Source organism: Anoplophora glabripennis, unplaced genomic scaffold, assembly GCF_000390285.2.
Source record: "Anoplophora glabripennis isolate ALB-LARVAE unplaced genomic scaffold, Agla_2.0 scaffold1369, whole genome shotgun sequence".
Lineage (NCBI taxonomy): Eukaryota > Metazoa > Arthropoda > Insecta > Coleoptera > Cerambycidae > Anoplophora > Anoplophora glabripennis.
Window position 1 is genome coordinate 51,079 of NW_019417444.1, and position 22,937 is coordinate 74,015.

Here is a 22,937-nt window from a genome sequence, read left to right on the forward strand (position 1 = left end):
ATCTGCATTCCGGCCACATAAATAACTCATCCGCTGAAAACGTCAGAGGATTACATTTCGCGACGCCGAAAAACCACGAATTTTTTTTATCTCGAATGGGCGTACAAAAAATTAGCCCTATCTGCTCTTCGTTTTCTAAACTCATATCGAGACGTCGGAAAAAAAAACTATGGCTTTATTCATCGATTCCGGGTCTCCGGAACGCCCCGACAGAAGCGAAAACATCTGCGTTGCGGATAACGAACGTACGGGCCGAGGGGGTGGGGGGTGCTCTTTTGTTTGTTTTGTTTCATTTTTCGGCCCGGGATGACGATAGCGCCGCTTTCGGGTCTCTTTTGTTTGTTCGGGACCGTATCGAGTGACGCACTTCATCATTCCGGGCGTTTGTTAATATTTATAGGATAAGTTCGGCTAGGGTCTACCTTGTTTCGGGATGTACACTGAGAGAACAGATGGAAGAGTGCTTTAAACTTACTTCGTCTCGATTACGTTTCATGTAAATATAAATAATAATCGGCATCGGATTTTTAAGCGGGCAAACAAGGAATAAAATGGCAAAGTTATATGAAAATATTATAATGCTAATGACTAATTCTTCGTGGTAAGACGACAGGCGAATTGGATAGACATTATATCTGGTTATCAGTTGACGAAACACATGACGATCAGTTGCAAATATAATAAATAGTTGTACTCTTCGAATCTGCACACAGATGAGGAAAACAGAAATAAATATATTCTAATAACTGTAACAGACATATCTGCCTACATGTTAAAAGCAGAACGATTGCAACAAGTTTTCCCACAGTGATCGACTTCACTTACTTGACTCATTGATTACATCGAATTAGCGAATTTATCAAGGAAAAATATGTAGAAGTATGTAAGTCAATCGGTGAAGTTAAAAAAGTTTTCTTGTAAGTAGAGACAGACCCGGATATATGACTCGTTTGTATAATTGATGCCTAAAAAAAAGGAAATCTGGCAGACAAATTGTTGTTTTCGAAGAAATCGATGTCTAAAAAAAAAGGACGCAATCAGGAAATATCTACTACAGAGATCAGGAATCAGGAAATGTTTTTTTCTGCTACAAAGAAAACCCGGAAGAATGACATGTTAACCCGGAGCCCGGAGATGTTCCATCAAAACCCCGAGATCTAGCAACCCTAGCTGTAGATCGGGTTCTCTTTTATGTATTTCTATTCAAACAAACTATTTTTAGTAATCTCGCTATTCGCGTCGTTATACAATAACATGTGTGCCTCTGATCCGAAGCTTCGCATCAATCAATTTATTCGATACGTGTCTAGCGGCAACCTAAAACCTGTCCTGTCGACCTGGTGCGCCTGTGAACAATCCCTGTCTTTTGCTGAATAACGTTGGTCGTGCACATTGTCCTTTGTGCGTGTTTGAGTGAGTTTAATACTTCGTTTGGTCGACTGTATGGCACGTGTTTTTGTGACAGTCAGTAGCACCGTGTATTGTGAGCATAGAGCGGCACACGCCTTGACCGCAGATTCCGGTTCCGATGCTTAATTATGATAAACTGTTTCAGCGACACTCTATATAGGATAATCTGGACCCGGAAACCGATAGTTTCCGTTATTAATAACTACATGTCGGAGAACATCACGCAAAAGGTCGCCGCGTAAGGATGTAATTAATTACTTAAGGAAGCATTGTCTAAACATGATGTGCATTAATTAATCAATTCCTGGGTAATCTAACGGATACATTGACCCTCTAGCATCTAGACGCGGTGCAATGGGGATGATTCAACGCGATGAATCAGCCAATGCAACCCCCATTATCCCTCTCGATTCATTTTCAACATGAGTAATTTGTTTGGAAAATGGCGATATCTACGCTGTGCAAAGCGATTGTTCTGATGTAACTAAATTCGATTTTAGTCATAGGGGTGCGGTTCTAGGATTTAAAAAAGAGCGGGCTTTTTAAAAAAATATATTAGGTCTAGCAATTAAGTGTCGAAACAACTGAAAATCGTCGTCTGTTGATGTTTAAATTGTTACAGTTTGACCGTCGCCTGCTCAGATGTTGTTTTATAAACGACATTGCCGATAAATGCCTCGATGTACCAGGTCGATCGCCGTTTCTTTTCACTTCTCCGATAGAAAGCGATTATCGGCAGCCGGCGTGATTTTTTTCGAAAGCAGAAATACTACACCTTCACTCGGTATCGTTTATCTTGAACGTAGGAAATGTGAATGCGGATCCTTTTACCTGCGGTGTCGACGTTCACAGGAAGCAGACGTCTTTAATATATGTATTATTTGAGCTTGCTTTCCTTTTTGTAAATGTAAACGTAAACGTACTCGCGATCCCCTTCAATGTAGGTAATTGGATCGGTTACACTAAGAGAACGTTTCTTTGCTAACTATAATAGCGCCAAAATCATATTAATAATAATAGTTATAGCTATGAATCGACAAACTCCCCTATTTCAAATTTCATTTTATTAAACAATTTAATTAAATAATTACTGTTGGTAGCGAAATTCAAATAATTTTAAACTAGATGGGCACTTTGGTGATGCTTGTGCTGGGATCCTCGAAACTATAACAGATAGAAAATATGTTAAATGGGAAAGTTTTTGACTATTTTGTGACGAACTTAATGGCGTTTGCAAACCGGCTATTTGGATTTTCGAAATATTTTGAAAAAGAAATATTTCCGAAAATTCGCTGTAACTTTTTTCATATTTTCGAAATCTATAAATAACAAGTAGAAATATTCGGATCACCCAAAAAAATGCAGATTTATCTCTCCAAAGCGTTTTTCAAAATTCGAGTCAATATCTTTAAAACTGAAAAAATTAATAAAACGAAATAAAAAATTAAAATTTAAACACTATATCTCGGAAACGAAGCATATTTCGACCTACGTTGATATGAACTATGAAAAAAATACTTTAGTAAATGTTGACAAATATAATATATAAATTGTTTGGGGTTGATGTAAATATACGGAAGTTTAATATACATAATATGCAGTTTACAATGACGAAAAATTAATTTTATAAATTTTTTTCATAGTTCCTAAATACTATTTTTCTTCCTATTTTTACCTGCTTATCCTGTAATTGTAAAAATAAATATTTCTGCCAAAATAATTGTTCATTATCGACGACATATTAGTAGGTAGAAGAGCTTACAAAAAATATGGTGATATAGGAAAAAAATTCTAAGAAATATAGTGTTTTTTCCTGTGACGCTTAAACGGCAAAGTTAACCTAAAAAATTCATAAAAGTAAAAAAAAAACGGTTTTTCACATATCGAAAAAACCGTCAAAAATCGACTTTTTTGTTTTTACTGTATCTTGAAAAATAAGGTTTTGAAACTTGTTACTTGTAGTCCAAGCATTATAGAGAAATGCTTACAGAAATTATTACCTGGACAAAAAAAATATGGCCGTATAGAAAATTAAATTTTAAATTGAGTTTCTTGTTCTTTAAACTCGATCCAATATGGCAAACATGGTTTAAAAAATCGCAAAGTTGAAAAAAACGGTTTTTCTAAAATAACTAAAAAAATATAGCACGGATTGAAAAATTTTAAATGTGAAAGTTGTAAGTTTTAAAAAGATCTATCGACTGATTTTTTGAAAGTATCGATTGCTTTGTTACTTTTCGAGATATATCGAAAAAACCGTTAAAAATCTTCTCTATTCTCTTCTTCTATAACTCGTTTACATTTACGTGCCCATATTTGCTATTTACTGCAAGCATAGCCCGCGGCAAGCCAAAAAAGTACATTTTTTAAAAATTTAAAAATATTAATGATTTTTCGAGATATATTGATTTTTTGAAAAAAACACGCTCTCGAAAATTGGCTATATCTTCTCAGCGGATAGCCCTACAGCAACGATTTTCGGTTTATTTTCTTCGTAAAGAGTTATATTATCATGCTGTTAAAAAATGTTGACGATTTTATTAATTTTAAGGATCACAAAATGACTGAAAAAGTTGCACTTTTTTGGGTACGTTTTTTTCAAATTACTATTTCAATTTTTATTTTATGAAAATGACTTTTAAAGAAAGAAAACTAAACATTTACGGGTCTATTTTGCTTCTAAGGCGAAAATGTTATAATATTCGTGTTTAGCTACCCCAGATTAAATACAAAAAAATAATAAAAATTGAAAGTTATTTGAAAAAAACATACCCAAAAAAAGTGCAACTTTTTCAGTCATTTTTTTATCCTTGAAATTAATAAAATCGTCAACATTTTTTAACAGCATGATAATATAACTCTTTACGAAGAAAATAAACCGAAAATCGTTACTGTAGGGCTATCCGCTTAGAAGATCTAGCCAATTTTCGAGAGCGCCTTTTCTTCAAAAAATCGATATATCGAAAAATAATTAACATTTTAAAATTTTTAAAAAATGTACATTTTTGGCTTGCCGCGGGCTATGCTTGCAGTAAATAGCAAATATGGGCACGTAAATGTAAACGAGTTATAGAAGAAGAGAAAAGAGAAGATTTTTTTTGTCCAGGTAATAATTTCTGCAAATTTAACATTAATCCGTGACAGAATGCTTGGACTATTGCTGTAAATGTAGTCCTCGGCAAGCAAAAAAGTGGATTTTTAAATTAAAAATTTTAAAAAATTTTCAAGTTACATCGATTTTTTCGTAAAAAAGGTCATCTCGAAAATCAGCTCTTCTTGCTCGACGAATAGTCGTAGAGAAACGAATCAGCGGTCATTTTTTTTTTCCTTAAGAGAGATAACGATTTTATTAATTTCAAGTGTCCAAAAATGACTGAAAAAAGTAAACATTTTTTTGGTCGCGTTTTGCTTGAATATCTTTCTTATCTCGATAATGTCTATTACAGGAATCGATTGCTGGTATTTTTACTCGAATTTAAAAAAAACGTTGCTCTTTTTAAGTTAACCGTTTATGCACCACAGGAAAAAAACACTAGCTTTCTTAAAATTGTTATTCCTATATCACCAAATTTTTTGTGTCCAGGTGGTACTTTTTGTAAATTTAACATTAGGCCATGACAGATTGATTGAACTATATATCGGAATATGACCCAGACGGAACATAAAAACATGCAATGTAATAAAACTACCCAGTATGGCAGCTGTAACAGTGCATTTCTTTTATGCATTTGACTCTTAATGGGCTTTTTCTTTGATAGGACCTTCAGTCCCACAAAATCGTTTCCAAATACATTTTTTGCTGTTCCGTCACTGCGTAAATCAATACATTTACATTTGGTGAACAAGATATTATAAAATTTCTTTATATGTAGCGGCCCCTATGAACGCTTAAAGGTAGAAAAATAGTGTTTTTTTAGACGACAATTTACTTCGCTATTGTTTCACATTTATAAAAGGTACTACGAAATGTCAGCTTAACGTCTACGAGTAGGCTGTAGCACCGTAGCCTCAAAAACAAAAAATAAAACGCGAGCTTTGGCCCCCGCTACTGCGCCGTTTTATTTACGCACCAAAGTGACAAGCTCCACAACCTCTGCATTATTAGCGTTTAGCCGACTACGGGAAGCCTCCCCCAAGGATTCTGGGGGATAGTTGTCGATCCGGATCGAGTTGAGGGGTAGCCGCCAATTTCCGATCCCGCCGTAGACGGGCGGCGGGTTCAAAGACCCGCCGATTTCCTGCGGGAGCGGCGGTTAAACGCGGTTAGGAGTTAACGCCTCGATAGCGCCTAGGGTGGAAACGGGGTCGCGTTTTTGATGTTTTGGCCTGGAATTTGGCTGGTGGGCGTTCTAATCCTGTTCTGCCGCCAGGGTAAACTAGTGTAAGAGATTTCGTTGCTGGCAAAAAGCGTTGCGGTTGATGAATTTCAGTATTTAATGTAGTTGAGTTCGGCAAAAAAACTGTTTAATTGAATACGGTCAAATTGCGTTAGATTAGATGTAAAATCCATAATACTATGATGTAATGAAGGTTTAAAGCACTGCCTCAAATATTGTACACCAAACTGCCCCTGCCGTAAATAATTCCCCATATTTCCTAATTTCTTACGACACGAATCTCGTGTGTGACAAAAATATACAAGAAAAAAAATATAACATCTTTCTTTTAATAATTATGTCCAAATACAGACAATATACACATACAAAATCGTGCTTGAGTTAAGTGAGAACTATTAAATATATTATTTTGTCCTTTTACAGTATGAAAATAACTTCCGAGATTGTTTACCCCATTTTTTTTTTGTATTAGATACTCCAAAAAAGAATCCAAATAATTTGAATAATTTCACACGGGTACCGTTTAAAATAAGTATACATTTTTTTATATCAGTTGATTGATGAATATAAACCAACATCCTCCTGTAGTTGATCAAATTTTTTTGTTTTTAGAATATGATATTAAAATGTTTTAATAAAATAAGTCTCATATGAAACAACTGCTGATTCTTGAAATTAGATTATTGTTTGGATGCGTCTATTTTTTTTATCAGAAATAATGTTTAATATTCATTATTTCAACTTTATTTAAATGTGTTTTTGTGACCCCACCCAGGTAATAATTCCATAAGATAGTTGCACTTAGAAGTGTCGTTATTTTAATCGACCAAAATTTTTCAAAACTGGGTCGATTTATTTGCCAAATTTTAATAGATTTCTTTTATTTTCATGGTTTAAATTTCTAAATCAAAATAGTCAAAAAAGAAAAAAACATGAGAAAATATCAGTTTTTGTCTGTTTTTTAATTGCGTTGCTTTTATGTTTAACGTGAGCTCTACAAATTTGTATTTAATTGGAATATACCTTTAGCAATATTATTAATAGAGTAAATATTACTCCCATAATAAAGCTCTTAATAATTTGATCAAAGAATAATATTTGTTGATTCAGTACAGAAGGTTCTATTAATTAGTGCTATTAGTTAAAATTTCACATATTAAAAAAATTCGTATATTATAGCAAACCAAAATAATATTTTCACCTAGACTAAAAATCAGTGTATACAGGGTCGAAAAGTCCCCATGGTTCATCGGCCGTTACGTGAGAGAGATAAAGTAAGTCATATAAATCCGTACGATAGAGAAAGATGGCTATAATGAAGGCGTCTTAATAGTCACCGCCCATTTCGCCCTTCCACAAATAGGAAGTGGATCTTATTTGTGGAAGGGCGAAATGGGCGGTGACTATTAGACGCGTTTATTATAGCCATCTTTCTCTATCGCACGGATTTCTATGACTTTCTTTATCGCTCTCACGTAACGGCTGATGAACCATGGGGACTTTCCGACCCTGTATGTAGGTTTCCCTTATTTGGTATTCAGACTAGTAAAAATTACTAAAAGAAAAAGTTTTTTCTCGTGTTATTTTTAATCTTTAATAAAAATATATACAGGGTGGCCCAATTAAAACAGTCCACCTGAAATATTTTCAATGCAACAGGTTTTTCCGGAAAACCCCGAAACAGGTCGATTTTGCTTTCAAGGGGGACAACTTTTGATCATCAATTCATGGAGTCATCCCCCTAAACGGGGTGGCAACCCCTTCAAGAATCTTAGATGGTACGGGGGGTTAAGTGGCACGTCATTTTAAAGGTATTTCAATTCTCTTTACAAACATGCTGAAATTTGTTTGTTCTGCCTTAAAATTAATGTAAAAAATCTGAGAATTGAAATATCTTTAAAATGATGTGCCACTTAACCTCCCGTGCCAATTAAGATTCTTGAAGGGGTTGCCACCCCCTTTAGGGGGCTGACCCTACAGAATGAACTTATGATCAAAAAATGTCCCCCTTAGAAGCAAAATCGACCTGTTTCGTGGTTTTCCGGAAAATCCTGGTGCATTGAAAATATTTCAGGTGGGACTGTTTTCATTGGACCACCCTGTATGTATTTGGTTTATAGCGGCAACGGTATAATTTTTTAAATTATACTTTGTTAACTATTTATACAAAAAAATAGGAAATTGTGTTTGAAAAATGGTAACTGATATATGGTAGATATTTCTAGAATTTCGACGTCACTGAATATTTTCGAAACCCATACTATGTCTTTTGTTTCTAGCGATGTTTTAGACAAAATAACTTCAGTTTTATTCGAAAAATTTTACGGTTTTTAGTTGTAAAATGAAATGAATTGAAAGAAAAATCCATTTTGAAAAAAATCAAATTTAAAAAAAAAAATTTTGCGCCCTCGTTTTTACTACATTTTGACAATGAATATTTCAAATGTTGAGAAAAATAACATTTTTTTTAATTAAAAATGTTTTGAAATAGGTATTTGATATCTTCAAAATTTCGATTTTTTTTTTTGATATTTGATGAGTGTTTAACGCGAAATTGTCAGACAAATAATGCATAAAAATTGTTTCATCTTAATCATTAATTGATGTTTAAGGAGCAATAAACCTGCTCTTTTAATTTTTTATAAAACTACGATTCAGGAAAGGAAAACGGTTCGACCGATCCATTTCAAAATTTACAGATTTATTGAGCTAAAAAACCTACAAACAATACTTTTCGCAAAATTTGTAAAATAGTCAAAAAGTAGTCTTCAAAACAGCAGAAAGTCTTTTTTTCCAATTTTAATTTCTCAATGAGAAATAATCATACAGAAAATAAAAAAACAAATTGAAGCTGATGAATCAAGCTAAATGACCATGGCATTGATTAAGCCAGAAAAAAATTTTTTTGAAAAAAAAATTAAAATTTCTGCTCAAAAAAATTTTTCATCGCAAGATTTCGAAACTAGCATCTCCAAACTTTAAGATGTTTTTTTTCTCTCGATACGACCACTTAAAAATTTTGGAAATTTTTCTGCTTCTTTAATTTTTTTTTTGCTGTGTATTAAATATTTGTTTAAACAAAAATTGATAAAATCATTAACATAAAAATTTTGAATTTTCAAATTGTATAAAAAAAATCTGCATGTAAGAAAACCTGATATTTTCATTATTTCAACACCCTGTATCTCAAAACGAAACGTTCTACGCACCACGTCCATATGAACCTATTTTAGTAAAATAATTTATTCCGCCATATCGTGAAATTAGCCGACTAAAACTTAGAAAACTGTGTGTAAATAAATTTTTACCTGCGACTATCGAATACTATGGATAATCCTTGCGAAAGGAAACATTCTGGGAACAGACGACGAATTTTACCCTGCACCAAAAATAACTCCTGAAAGCAACTCGTCCTGCGTCCTGGGACATCGATTGAACGACGTTGCAAGCTTATTTTATTTACGGCAACGGAAATAGATAAAGCTTTTTTCGCTTCAATCGCAACCCGTGACGTCACGCCTATGATTCAGAGTACGTCACAGCACTCTTTCCGTTTGGCTTTGGCACGGCGGAGCGCTATTTCGGTGATGTGTGATAGTTTTTTTTTTTTTTGGCAGATGTGGATGTAGTTGAGACGGTTGTGTATTTCAGTAGGTTTTGTTTACTTGGTATTTTTAGAAATTTATGATTTAAAAAGGGAACTTGTCGAGAAAAAGCTCCCAATTCCAGTTATATCATTTCTAAAATTACTGTTTACGAGGGGAGATCGAAATTATCACTACGGTGATGTCCGAAGAATTAGAAAGTAATAAAAATAAATAATAAAAATATATGCTGCAAGATAAAATCAGATTTTAACGTAGAGGAAACTGCTATTGTAATAATTCCAGTGACAGAACTATAATTGATTTATATTAATATCATTCCCGTAATGGAATGTACCATACAAGGTGTGTTTCAGAGTAAACATGACATTTTATTAATTATTATGAATGAATATTTATAGTAATTGTACAGTTATTACATTTAGTAACATTTATAAAATCTTGATAATTATTCCCCTCGCGTTTACTAATTCTCACATTTTTCTCAAAATAATTTGACCGCTCCATTTCAGTCACCGGAGGTTCAATATTATCTGACTGATCCATTAAAATGGCATTTCATTTTTATTACTTAAACTGTCAGCAACATAACTTTCTGCAATTGTGGCTGATTTCCGCCCGTCCACTATATCTCTTGAATGCCAATACATCAACTCCTGTATTAGCCAGTAACGTTGCCGATGTTCTTCGGAATGAATGGTCTGTATATGTATCAGGGTGTTCTAGTTTCAAAAACTGTGCAATCTTATTAGGAATCATAGAAAGGGTATTCTTGCCGACTGGTTGGTTGTAACATCTACCTGCTTGAAAGCAAATAGAAAATAGCATTCTAGTTTCTTTATAATTTTTAATTTTCAGTAGAAACATAAGAAGTTAAAATTGGCAAACCGTTGCAGATATCGTAATTAAACAAATATATCCTTTTTTTTATAAATGGTCAAGGATTTCGATTTTCGAAAAAAAAATAATTTGGCATAAAAAAAAGTTACAGATTTTGAACCTTGACTTGAAAGCCATGTGTCAATTTGGTTTAGATAAAGTAATTCCTCGTAATAAATGATATCTGCATAAAATTTTATCAATTTATTTCCAAGCACTTTCAAGATATTGTAATAAAATTAGCCCCTTTAAAGGGGCGTAGCGCCACAGGGGGGCGGTTTCGGACACATGTTGATATGATCTTTTTTGTTCAAAATTACTTTCTTCATCAATTGTGTTCGTTTAGCACAGCGGAAATGAAACACCCTGTATTATTTCTTGCAGCAGACTAAAGTATTTTTATAAATTACCACATTTGGCGCTAGATTTGAAAGGACCCCGCACTGTCTTTATGAAAATGTGGGCTCGGTCAAATTGGATGAAATTGTGGTAAGTCGTTGGTTTTGTGATGCTGACCAAAAGTCTTCACAGTACTTGGATCCGAAAATCAATTCTTTCCCACTTGTAGCGGTCTTACACTTAGTCGGTTCTGCTGACGATGGCTGCAAAGTAGTATGAGTAGAATATTACAATAAAAACAGTAACTTTCGTGAAATTAAAAAAAAAATTGAAATTTTTAAAAATATTTTTTTTTTCTACATTTTAAATATTCAATGTAAAATTGTAAAAAAGATAATGCAAAAAAATTGATATTTTTTCAAAATTGATTTTTTTATTTTGAATTTTTTTATTTTCGATATTTGATGCGTGTTTAACGCGAAAATGTAAGAAAAATATCGCAACATTTTTTTTTCATCTTTAATCATCATTAATTGATGTTTAAGGACCAATAAACCCGCTCCTTTAATTTTTTATAAAACTTTGACGATTCAGGAAAGGAGAATGGTTCTACCGATCGATATCAAAATTTATAAGCCTCAAGGCCATGTATTGAGAGCAAAAAAAACCTACAAACATTGGTACTTTTCGCAATATTTGCAAAGTAGTCGTTGATTTTCCAAAACAGCTAAAAAAAGTCATTTTTTACACTTTTTCTAATTAATACTGAGCTTAATTTTTTTTTAACCATATCAAAAGACCCTTGAAGAGGATTGATTCAAGGTTCCTAAATTCATCTTCCGTTCTCCGTACGATCTAGTTCATAAGATATCGACGATAGAAAAAAGTGACTTTTCACCCATTAGCCGATATCTTAATGAGAAATAATCGTACAGAAAATAAAATCAAATCAGATTGGAAGCTGAGGAATCAAGCTAAATGACCCTGACACTGATTAAGCCAGAAAAAAAAATTTCTGAGGCCATGTACAGTTTTGAAAAAATTGTAAAATATTTGCCTTGCACAGAAAGTAATACTAGGGCAAGCAAATAAAATTTTTACTCGAAAAATTCCTATCCGCGAGATTATTGTAAAATTGTCTAAAGGAACATAATACAAGACATCTCTCATCTCGTGAGTCAAAAAATTTTATTAGCTAACTCTTCTATTTAAACAAATAAGTGAGGAAAACATTTTTTTCACTTTGCAGGGAAAACCATCAATTGTAGCGAAGAGTGACTCACAGACAGCTTGTAGGGAATAAAATTATCTACAAAATGAGACTTGTTAAATTAAAATTAAATATAAAAGATGCTTTTTTCTGGGGTTCGGGGCTATTCTACGAATTCGTAAATGTGTCCATTGTTATTTTTTCGTCGAACTACCCCAGTTTAAATAAAAAAAGAATGAAGATGAATAGAAGCCGAGATATTGCAAAATTTTACAGCGCGCATCAATTTGAACTTTTCATTTTTCTCGCGCTCGACTCGTTTGGACGAGCTTCCCCCACCACCACGCCGAACATTTTAGCAAGTACCTTATCTTTAAATGGCTCGTGAGTCGTTAATTTTCCACATTTTTTGGTAAAAATTCAAGTGTCTTAATATTTATAAACCATTGCGCTACGATTTTAAAAAAAAATTATCTTGGCTCCTGTTGGTTGTAGTGGGTGCTTTTTTTTAAATTATATTTTTTTGCCAGCTATCCATTGCATCTATTTTCGGTGAGGTAGCATAAATAGCAACAATTTTATTCAAATTGTTTATAAGCGAAAAACGTACGATTTTTTAAAGCACAATTTGAGAATGTTAATGTCAAAAAAACGGTGATATTTTTTAATAGGTCGCTTAATTACGTCTTTAAGATTACAATGACGCTTTCAGAATCATGTTTGGTTGAAAATTAACGCCTGTACAGAGGCCTAAAGTTCATAACTTTTGGAGCCTCCGTTATAAACAAATTGAATTGTGCGAAAACTATTGCATCTACAGCGCCCACTTTTGGCATGCTTTTAAAGTATGACAAAACCCTCAACTTGTCATAGGTTTTATATTATTTTAATAATAAATGCGATAGTTATAAACAAATTAAAAAATGGGCACTTTTCTTGTTTTTTTTTTGCAATAACTTTTTTGTTTATTAACCGATTTTAATTTAACAAGTCTCATTTTGTAGATAATTTTATTTCCTACAAGCTGTCTGGGAGTCACCTTTCGCTAAAATTGATGGTTTTCCCTGCAAGTTTTTTTTCTCGATATGACCATTATTCATGAAGTTACGGCCTTTCACAAATCACTTAAAAAAATTGGAAACTTTTCTGCTTCTTTAATTTTTTTTGCTGTTTACATTTTGGCCAAATTCATGTTGACCGCATCATACATTCTAACATTTGATTGGCTTCTGACTTACGACGTCAATAGGAGGCGCCATTTCAAATATTTTCGGTTTTACAAATCATCGAATTAAATACTTTAGCTACAACTTACGGTGTTTTGTGACGTGGAAGTGTCCCAAATTCTATGGCTTCCCTAACGTTCCCTATCCTATTAGGCTTGCCGCTTAAGCTCTAGGACGGTTTCTCGTGACACACAATTACCTCCGCCAGGAAAGCGGGGCCGCTCCCTCCTCTCATCAGCAGTCCTTTCTTCAACCCTTTAACCTATAAAACGTTTCGAAGGCCAAACCCATTTGTTAGTCGTTGTTCCTCGTCCTTTGTTTACCGGTAACGTTGTTTTCTCACGACAACCCTAGACTGGTCTCACCTTGACGTACGACAAAAGGTAGGGGGCGGAAAATAATGATACTAGTTACACTTTATTTTAATATGCCATACACAATGACACAAAAAAACAGAACACACATAATATAAAAAAATATCTGTCAGTAAAGTACAATATGCAAATATACATAATCCTGGATGGAAAAACAAAGCAAACACACATGTATCCAATATGATAAATTAATATAGGTACAGTATTATTCTGCAAATATAATATTATTTTCTAAATAAATATAAGAAAACCAGATTTAGTACTGCGTCATTTCGTCGAGGATGAAAAAAATGTTGACGGTTTTTTTTTATGCAGAATTGACGAATCTGGTTCTGTAAACGGCCTTCGCTTATTGTTTTTGGTGCGAGTAGGTCGATTTTATTATCGAAAAAAATCACGGTCAGCAAATCTAACGGGTATCGATGTTTGTCGCTGCCTCAATTTTGTGGGCGTATTAGATTTATCGGGTTTGTTTTTGGTGCTGTGGGAAAAAATTGCTCTGACTAGCGGCGTTAGTCGCACAACGCATAATTGATTTGTTCTTGAGAAATAGGCAGAGGTACAGAAATAGTAATTTTCCATAAACACTAAAAAATGTACGGGTCCTATAATAATAAAAAAAAATGTCTTACATATAATATCGCTTTGTTCTCTCCATTGAAAAAAAAATACTAACTAGTTTATGTATCGTAATTATTGAAATAAGCTGATTTAAAATCTACTACTCAAGCTTCCAGCAACTACATTTTTTTCAATTACATGTTTTTTATCATTATTTCAAAACCCGGTCATAGATTTACAAAAAATCCAATTTATCTGCTAAAAACTAAGTTTTCTGTTCACGTAAAAACTATAACTAGTCCAGACGGTATCTGTTTCAAAAAGCCATATTTGGGTGAATCGTATATCCACGGAGATTTTTGGCTTTTTGGCTTTCAAATATCACTAGAAATGAACATTTTTCTATGCGCATAAAAAAAACGTGGGCTTAACTTTTGGCGGCACAATATGTTAAAAAAATTCGAAAAATGTCATATTTTTCGTCCTGTTTAATTATGTATCTTTTCAAGAGTTGAAAATGGAAGAGGAAAAAAATTTTTGTAATTAAATTTTTTACAAAACATGTCTAGTTATAAATCGAATGAATCATGATTATTATGGTAAAATTCGAAAAAATCGCAAAAATGGTGTTAAAAAACAATACTTTTTAGGGAATTTTTTTGGGGTATTTAAATTGGGTATAGGACCTTTATACTTGGCTCAAAAAAACGTCATATTATGTAGAATTATCATGGGAAATTTGTTCGTGTGGTTTCAACGACGTTTTATTTACTCCACCCCCTACTTATATGTCGTATCTTAGAATTGAATTTATTAAGAGTATGGTAAATTATCTTAACTTGTTTTGAATATTATTTATCTGTTTATTGAGAGCTTCTTGACTTACGTATTACTGAATTCACATTAACATTCCGCCTGAGATGATTATCAATAATTACTCCTAGACCTAGATATTTCAAGAATGTTGAGTTCATATCTATAATATATCTACGATTTTACATATTCCAATGTTTCACATACCAGCATGATCCTGAAAAAACTGTTGCTGTGTCATCTGCGTAGGAAATTATATGACGGTTTAAGTTTGAAGTAAGCAAACTATTCAAATATAGCGTAAAAAACGTTGGTGATATGACAGTTCCTTGAGGTAAACCGCAGAGAACGATCGCTTAGTCTTTTTCCTATTTTTACATATTGCGATCGATTTCTTAGGTAGCCATTTAACAAATTACGAATATTTTTCTCTGAAACCTATATTCAATAGTTCAGAATGAATTTGTTTGTGATTGATTCCAAGGGCCTTTGTAAGGTCGATGAATACACAAAGAGATGGCTTTTTTCGTCAAGGCATCTATATACGAGGTCTGTTAAAAAAATAACCGAACTTTATTTTTTTTAGACTTAGACAAATTTGCTACCGATATCCTGTATATCCGCCACTGGAGCATCTAAATTTTAGGAAAAGACCTCAGTTTTTGGACAATGGATACATACATACAGGGTGGTCCTGAGGTAATGGGCCAAAATTCATGGATAGATTCCCGAAGCAAAAATATTGCGATTTAGCCGAATTTACCTTAGTCCAAAAGTTGATAGTTAAAGATATACAGGGTGTTAAACGTAAAATATTATTTCAGTTTTTTTTTTTTCATTTATTCCTTAACAAATGCAAATATCCTCATAAAATTTTGGGGTTTGGAGTTCTTTGGATAGAGAAATTGAAATCTGTTCACATTTTGGTTAAAGTTCATAGAGGGCGCTAGCTGCAGTAGATTGAATGTGTTAAAACGACATAACATTTTTTGTACTAGGAGGTGTCTCATCTTTGGTATCAAATTCTTATTTTCCAACTTTTTTTACATAAAAAAGGTATACTTTATGACAGTAGCTATCTCACATCGTTTTCAAGATATTTGGCTTTGAAACTTCCAATGCTGTTGCATTAAATTACAATTATTTGATTTTCGTCCAAAGTATCTACCTCGGTATCTACAGGTATTATTAATTTAGTGGTAAAGTTTCTTAAGTAGGATTTGGACGAAAATCAAATAACTGACGTTTTACACTTGCCTTATTGTCATTTGTATGCTCATTTCTATTAAGTATTATTCGTACATAATTAAAATTACATCTTAGCTTACAATTTAAATTGTATACTCGTATACATCAATGTGAGATAGAATGCCGAGAGATTTTCGTATTTTTGGAGTTACATGAAATCAGTTGTTTATGGAGAAACTATAAACACCTGTTAAGAACTTTAGCAGCAGGTTTTAAATGCTGCAAAGTCATTTCGCGTTAAGAATTTATACTTAAAAATAAGACCATCTTTTAATAAGCGCATTGATAAATGTATTGAAGTTAGAGGTGGATATTTTAAGCAATTATTGTCAAAAAGGCATATTTTTTACTAATGTTTACTATTTTACTCTTCATTACAATTTTTAATTCTAAATAAATCCTTGTTTTTGACATTTTTAAATTATTTTAATTATTTCAACTATTAGCATTGTTGCAAAGCCAAATATCTCGGAAACGGTGCGAGACAGCCACTTTCATAAAGTTAACCTTTTTTGTGTACAAAATGGAAAATAAGAATTCGATACCAAAGATTTCAATTCCTCTACCCAAAGAACCCCAAACCCCAAAATTTTGTGTAGATATTTGCATTTATTAAGAAATAAATGGAAATAAACTAAAATAATATTTTACATTTAACACCCTGTATCTCTTTAACTATCAACTTTTGGACTAAGGTAAGTTCGGCTAAATCGCAATATTTCTGCTTCGGGAATCTACCCATGAATTTTGGCCCAATACTTCGTGACCACCCTGTATATTTGCCCAATTTCAAATTATTTCACTTGCTAGTTTTTCAATTATTTAAAAAAATTAAAAACATTTTTTTTAAGTTTAACACCCTGTATCTTTTTAATGAAGCGTTCTAGATAAAAAATTTTACGAAAGACCCCTTAAAATTCACCAAAGAATACGAGGTTTCATTTTTGGTCACCGTTTGTGAATCGCCCTGTATTACCCACAATTACAGTTACACCCTGTATAATTTCACTTGCGGAAACCAGCCTATTAATGTATTTTTTTAAGAAATGCCGACAATTATTTTTAAGCGTCTACAGTATTCATTGTCTGTCAAATGCAACGAACTTGAAATTTGGTAAAGTAGATTTCAATGAAGGGGCGTACTCCGACGTCACAGTTTCAGCTCCGTCATAATATTTACCTTGGAAATAAGCCACGGGTAATTGATTTTATGTTGTTATGTAATTATCTCGTCGTCCCAGCAGGTACGCGTTCCGACAAACATTTTTTTTCCGCACCGCGACTCGAAAAGTTAATCGAGTCTGGTCGGCCATGTTGGAACTTAAAAAAAATTATAACCCGCTATTAGAGCTAATGCAATTAGCGCCGCCGTAATTACTGAGTTATCCTCGACCGCAGAGGTCATATTTTTATGTTGGGGAATCGTCGGTGTTTTTTTTGTCCACGTAAAAAATTCTCGCTTACGAGGGGCAGCGAGAAATATCTAAATGTTTACGTTACGGGGGGCGACAGAGACGATCACGTATTTCGATTATCCATATTTTATCAAATACTTATTTGGTTACATTTAAAAATATATTCTGAATGTTCATATTTATTCCAGATGTAGGAAATCCATAGACTTCTCCCTGAAATGTGCCTGGCTGTTGGAGGCCTTCAGCTCCGACGCCTCACTGCCCACCAAGAAGAAGCCGCACGGCGTCAAGCTGCGCAACCTCATCCTCTCCGACGAGCTGAGGCCCAAGAACCAGAAGATGACCACCTCGCTCAACATCCAGTCGGACAAGCTGGCCGTACCGCAGCTGGCGCCCGCCAAGAAGTCCCACCAGAGGTCGCAGAGCGACGCCTCGGCCCTCCTGCCCGGCCTGAAGAAGGGCGCCGCCAGCACGAAACTCTGCCTGGGCGATCTCAGTTCGGGCAAGGCGTTCGACAATGGGTGCGTGTGCTTCGAGAGCTGCCAGAGCGTCGTCAACGACCTTAGGGGAGAGAAGACTGAATGCACCTGCTCGGTAAGTGCCTTAACCGCCTGAATTATAAAATCTCGGCGCTTCACGCGTGACGTCACTGTAGTGGTGATGGTTGTCGCCTTTTAAAGTTACGACACGGAAATGTAAAGTAAAAAACAGTTTACCATTAAATGATTTGAAATAGCAGAGGTACAGATTTGACATGTGGATAAGTGAAGACTCAAGAACGTATTAAACAGTCCAAATGACAATTGTAGTTTTTTTTACTGGAACGTCAGCTCATGGAATTGCCTAGCACCATAACTTATACAAGGCTTCATTTCATCTTCGAGAAAAAATATGAACATAAATTAACTTATAGTCTGTTTAGAAATGAAAGAGAGTAATAAAAGCTTATTATGTATGCAAATCGTAAATAAATGTAGTACTGGTGCTTATATTCAATATTTTTATATTATGTATTATCAGTATAGATGAGTGTACTTTTAAAAAAACTTTGTGTGACCGGGTTGTACAAAATTGTAGCAGGTAGCTAAAATTTAATCCCCGACAATCCGTCTTTGTCTATGCCGCTTCAATTTCTCGGTCCATTTCTCTTATAAGTAAACAATATAAAAACAGCATTTCAAAACATGAGGCTACTTTAAGCATCATAACCGGGTTAAGAGGGTTTTTAGTAATTCAAATAAAATTATTCAATATTATTATCAAAATATTTATTTAAATTTAATGAATAGACTTTTATTCCACACAAAAATATATGTATTTTGAAAATTCAAATTATGGTGAGTAAATGTAGTGTTGTATAAATGTACAATAAAGAAAATAAAAAAGTAGGTATATTAAAATTCATCCTCTGAATATTCTGATGAATTATCTTCGTCTCCTAGATTGATAACGATAGGTTCCACAGTAACGTCAATTAAATTATCGAGTTCCCACATTTTCTCCTCTTCTTTTTGTACATGATGTATACATCTTTGCCAGTTATCTGCAGTTACTCGTTCCAAGGAATTTTTTAACAAAATTTTCACGTCACTTAATTTAAACGTCGTATTATTTCGCGCTACATCTCCTTTTACCTGCGCCCAGACTAATTCGATTGGGTTAAGTTCACAGTGATAAGGTGGTAACCGTAGTACCGTTATTTGGCGATTTGTTGCCATTTCATCGATAACATATTTTTTCTGATCTTTATTAAGATTGACAAGTGTCAAAAGTTCCTTTTTCACCATATTTGTTTCAAAAGAAATGTTTTTTCCGGATAACCATTGAATTATATCGGCTTTCCTCCAAGCAGTCGTAGGCGTCCGCTCGGTCTGCCGTGAATGGTAACTGGCATTATCCATGACAATTACAGACCCCGGAGGAATAAGATCCAACATCTGTGTAAAATACTCTTCGAAAACATCTGCGTTCATGTCTTCGTGATAGTCACCTGTATTTTTAGATTCAAATAAAAGTAAACCGCCATCTACAAAACCACTGGCACTACCTATATGTGTCACTATTAATCTTCGCCCTTTACCTGAAGGTGCCTTGAACCCTGTTGAAAGTCCATCCAAAAATGCTTGTCGAAAACTTTTTACATTTTTATCTTGCCATACTTTTGTTACAGTATATCCCTCGTTGACCCAAGTTTCGTCTAGATAATAAATATTCCTCCCTTCGTCACGGAATTTTCTAATTGATCTTAAGTAGGATCTTCGCCAACAAATAATTTCATCTTTATCGATAAGAACTGACTTCCTGTTCTGCTTTTCCCAGCAAAAATTCAACTCTCGTAAGACGGCCCATAATTTGCTTCTACTGATTTTTGGCAAATCGTTGTCCTCTGAAAGTTCACTTAAAATTTTGTTTAGCGTTGGTATTTCTTTTTTAAAATAAAATGAGTGTACTTTTCTGCGAATGACATTTTTGAAGAAATCATCTATAACGACTTTTGACCTCCCTGTAGATGATTTTGGGGGATTTACAGTATCTTGTTCATTTTTTGTTTCCTTTAAAAGTCTGTAGATAGTCGATTTTCCAATCCCTGTCATTTTGGAACACTTTTCCACGATGTCGTCAACACTGTTGGTAGGATTTTGGTGTTTCAATGCATTAAATACATTTAATATAATAATCTTCTCATTCTGAGACAGCGCACATCTTTTCACGCGTTTAGCAGGTACGTAATCTGATAAGCTCGACATTTTACCCAAACAATATTATATCCACTGGCACAATAGTCACTAAACACAAGTCGAATTTTACTCTACTGCACTAGCACGTCTTCGTATATTCAGCTCTAAGACTGGATTGATCTGTCACAATACACTGGCTCCTGCCCTATGATGTATCCAGTAAAATATACTAATGTACACCCATTACCTGTTAGCATTAGTGTTACCCGATAATTACCTGAAACGAAATATTACCACGCCCATGGCCGGTTCTTATCTCGGGGTTTTATTACTCTCTTTCATTTCCAAACAGACTATAACAAATTATCGACTCCTAACCTCAAATTTACAAACCGATTTAGCATCATCGAACTAACGAGAAATTAACACAGACAATAATTTCATATACAACTGTTTGTAATTGCGTTTTATAATATAATTAATATTAAGAATGGTTATCGAAATTGTTAAATTAAACTAACAATAATAATCTGTCATTAACGGTTAGAAATTGTCTAAAGCACGAAGTATTAAACTATATGCTTTGTGGTCTAAACCACTGATAGTTACGTCACTAGACGATGACGTATCAGTGTGAGGTCTTATAGATGGTGATGATTACCATTTATTTAAACTGATTTTAATCCGTTTTTAATTAAATTAAATAGTGTGGTTGAAATTATATATTATTATTATTTCTGGGGTTCCACAGGCTCCCAGACTGAGGCCGGAACTGGAGTTCATGCAAGCGCTGATCCTCATCGGCAAGCTGCTGAGCTCCATCCCTACCAAGGAGGCGAAGACCACCAGGTTGATAGCGGAGCTGACCACCCTGAACCTGAACCTGCCGGCAAGGGTGTGGCTGCCACTCAACAGCCACAATCCCCACCTTATAGTGAGGATACCGCCCCAGGTGGCGGCGGTTCTCAACTCCAAAGATAAGGTGAGCGATCATTACCGGTTTTTTTTTGCGGGAAACTGTACCGATTTCTGTCCCCCCAAAGGCTCCGTACATAATCTACATAGAAGTCGTCGAGGTGGACGACATAGCCAGTTCGCCAGTGCCAACCAAGATCATGCCCACCCTTAGGCATACCAAGTCGGAGGAGAACCTCAAGCACGAGACGACGTCCTTGTCGGCGTTCAGCGTGTGCGGGGGGTGCTACGACGACGTCGATCCCGACTGGAGCCAGGAGGACGACGAGATATCCCAGCAGGTGAGTGATATTTAATACCTAAATATACACATGTAATAATTTATTCATTTCTTGCGTTGTGCGCGCGTAACTTTAAACATTATTTATGATTATTGCTCGTGAAAAAAAAAATCTTAATTTGAACTCTCATTGACTGGTTCATTTCATGCGTGGTTTTATTCGCGTAAGTGTGCGCGTAGCTTTAAACATATAATGTACAACTTACATTAATTTTGTTCGCAGAGCCTTTACGTATATCGCGTAGTGGGCACATAGCTTTAACCATTATTTTTCTTGTGAAAAGTCATTCATTATTTATAGATTTAGTAATTAATCCGTACATTATCTTAATACTTTTGTCCGTTGTTTTATTCGCCGATCCTTACGCACATTACGTATGTGCGTAGCTGTGCGCCTTTATGAATTTTGTAAAAAACATTCAAATGTAAATGTTTTATTAAATTTAACCCTCAAAGGTCACACTAGTGCGAATTCGCACCACCAGCTGGCATTTCTTAGGTAGCAACTGCGAGGGCTCCCCCACCACGATAATTTCTTCTATAGCCCAAACAGTCGAGCCGTACCACAGCTGGCATCAATCTGATATTGTCGGTCAAAAATCCGATCGGTGCGAATTCGCACTTGTGTGACTTTAATATGGGCATTTGAACTTCAAAATTTTTTTTTTCTCTAGCCGTTATTTATAAAAAATTCGACTTTAAAATAAGAAATTTTTCGAAAATAATTTTTTTATTAACAAATTTTTTTTTCAAAATCAATTAGGTACTTACATCATTCGATTTCTTAGAAAATTTTACCCCAGTTTTGATATAAATGCGTTATGTTTTCATTAATAGATAAAGACAGAAAGGTTCAAAGTTGGCAAAATCCCAATTCGCACTAGTGTGACCTTTAAGGTGGTCCACCCCAAATGTGACCTTTGAGGGTTAATAATATGAGTCGTACATTAATTAATTTGTTAATTACTTAGTTTGTTCATCGAATGTTTATGCGCATCGTGTAATGTGCACGTAGCTTTACGCGTTTATGAATTATTCTGACGACAAAAATCCATAATTTATAGAGGAGGGCCCCTTTTTGGCCTAATTTATTTTTGGCTGAAAAAAATCTGAAAAATTTTTTTCTAGTACCTGCTTACTAGCAATACTGAATCGTTTCCACCCTAAACGGACCAACCCCTTCACTCTCCTTTCCCCCTCCACCCTCTTAAATGCCGGGGAAACCATCGCTTATTAGAGGAATATTTAAAGAGCTTAGAGATGCGAAAAACATTCAATTCCTATGAATCTTACATATGAAGAGTTTTTTGGGTCGCTGATCACGAATCTGGTCTCAGAATCACGAAATTCAATATGGCGGACAAAAAATTAAAATGTCTTCAAAATGCACGGATTTTTGTGTTGGCGGTTTTTGTGTCTTTGGGTATCCCATTTGGCGGGTATAAAAACTGAAATGTCTTCAAAATGCACAAATTGTGTTGAGGAGTTTTTTGGGTCGCTAATTACGATTCTGAAGTCAATATACACATGCACGTTGATATAATTGTCATCTTTTTCTTTCTGAATTCATAAATGTAATCGGTGATC

The 22,937-nt window shown here is 34.3% G+C and overlaps 1 protein-coding gene across 1 annotated transcript in view; it reads left to right on the plus strand.

Moving 5' to 3' along the window:
* LOC108915951 (phosphatidylinositol 4-kinase beta) overlaps positions 1-21,351 on the plus strand; it is a gene marked incomplete at its 3' end in the record, with an annotated part of 59,646 nt that extends 38,295 nt beyond the window's left edge. Inside the window, exons 4-6 of the mRNA XM_018722115.1 lie at positions 17,606-18,011; positions 20,847-21,077; positions 21,139-21,351. Coding sequence (XP_018577631.1) covers positions 17,606-18,011; positions 20,847-21,077; positions 21,139-21,351 — 850 coding nt within the window. The remainder of the gene's footprint in view (positions 1-17,605; positions 18,012-20,846; positions 21,078-21,138) is intronic.
* Between the last annotated feature and the right edge of the window lie 1,586 nt (positions 21,352-22,937).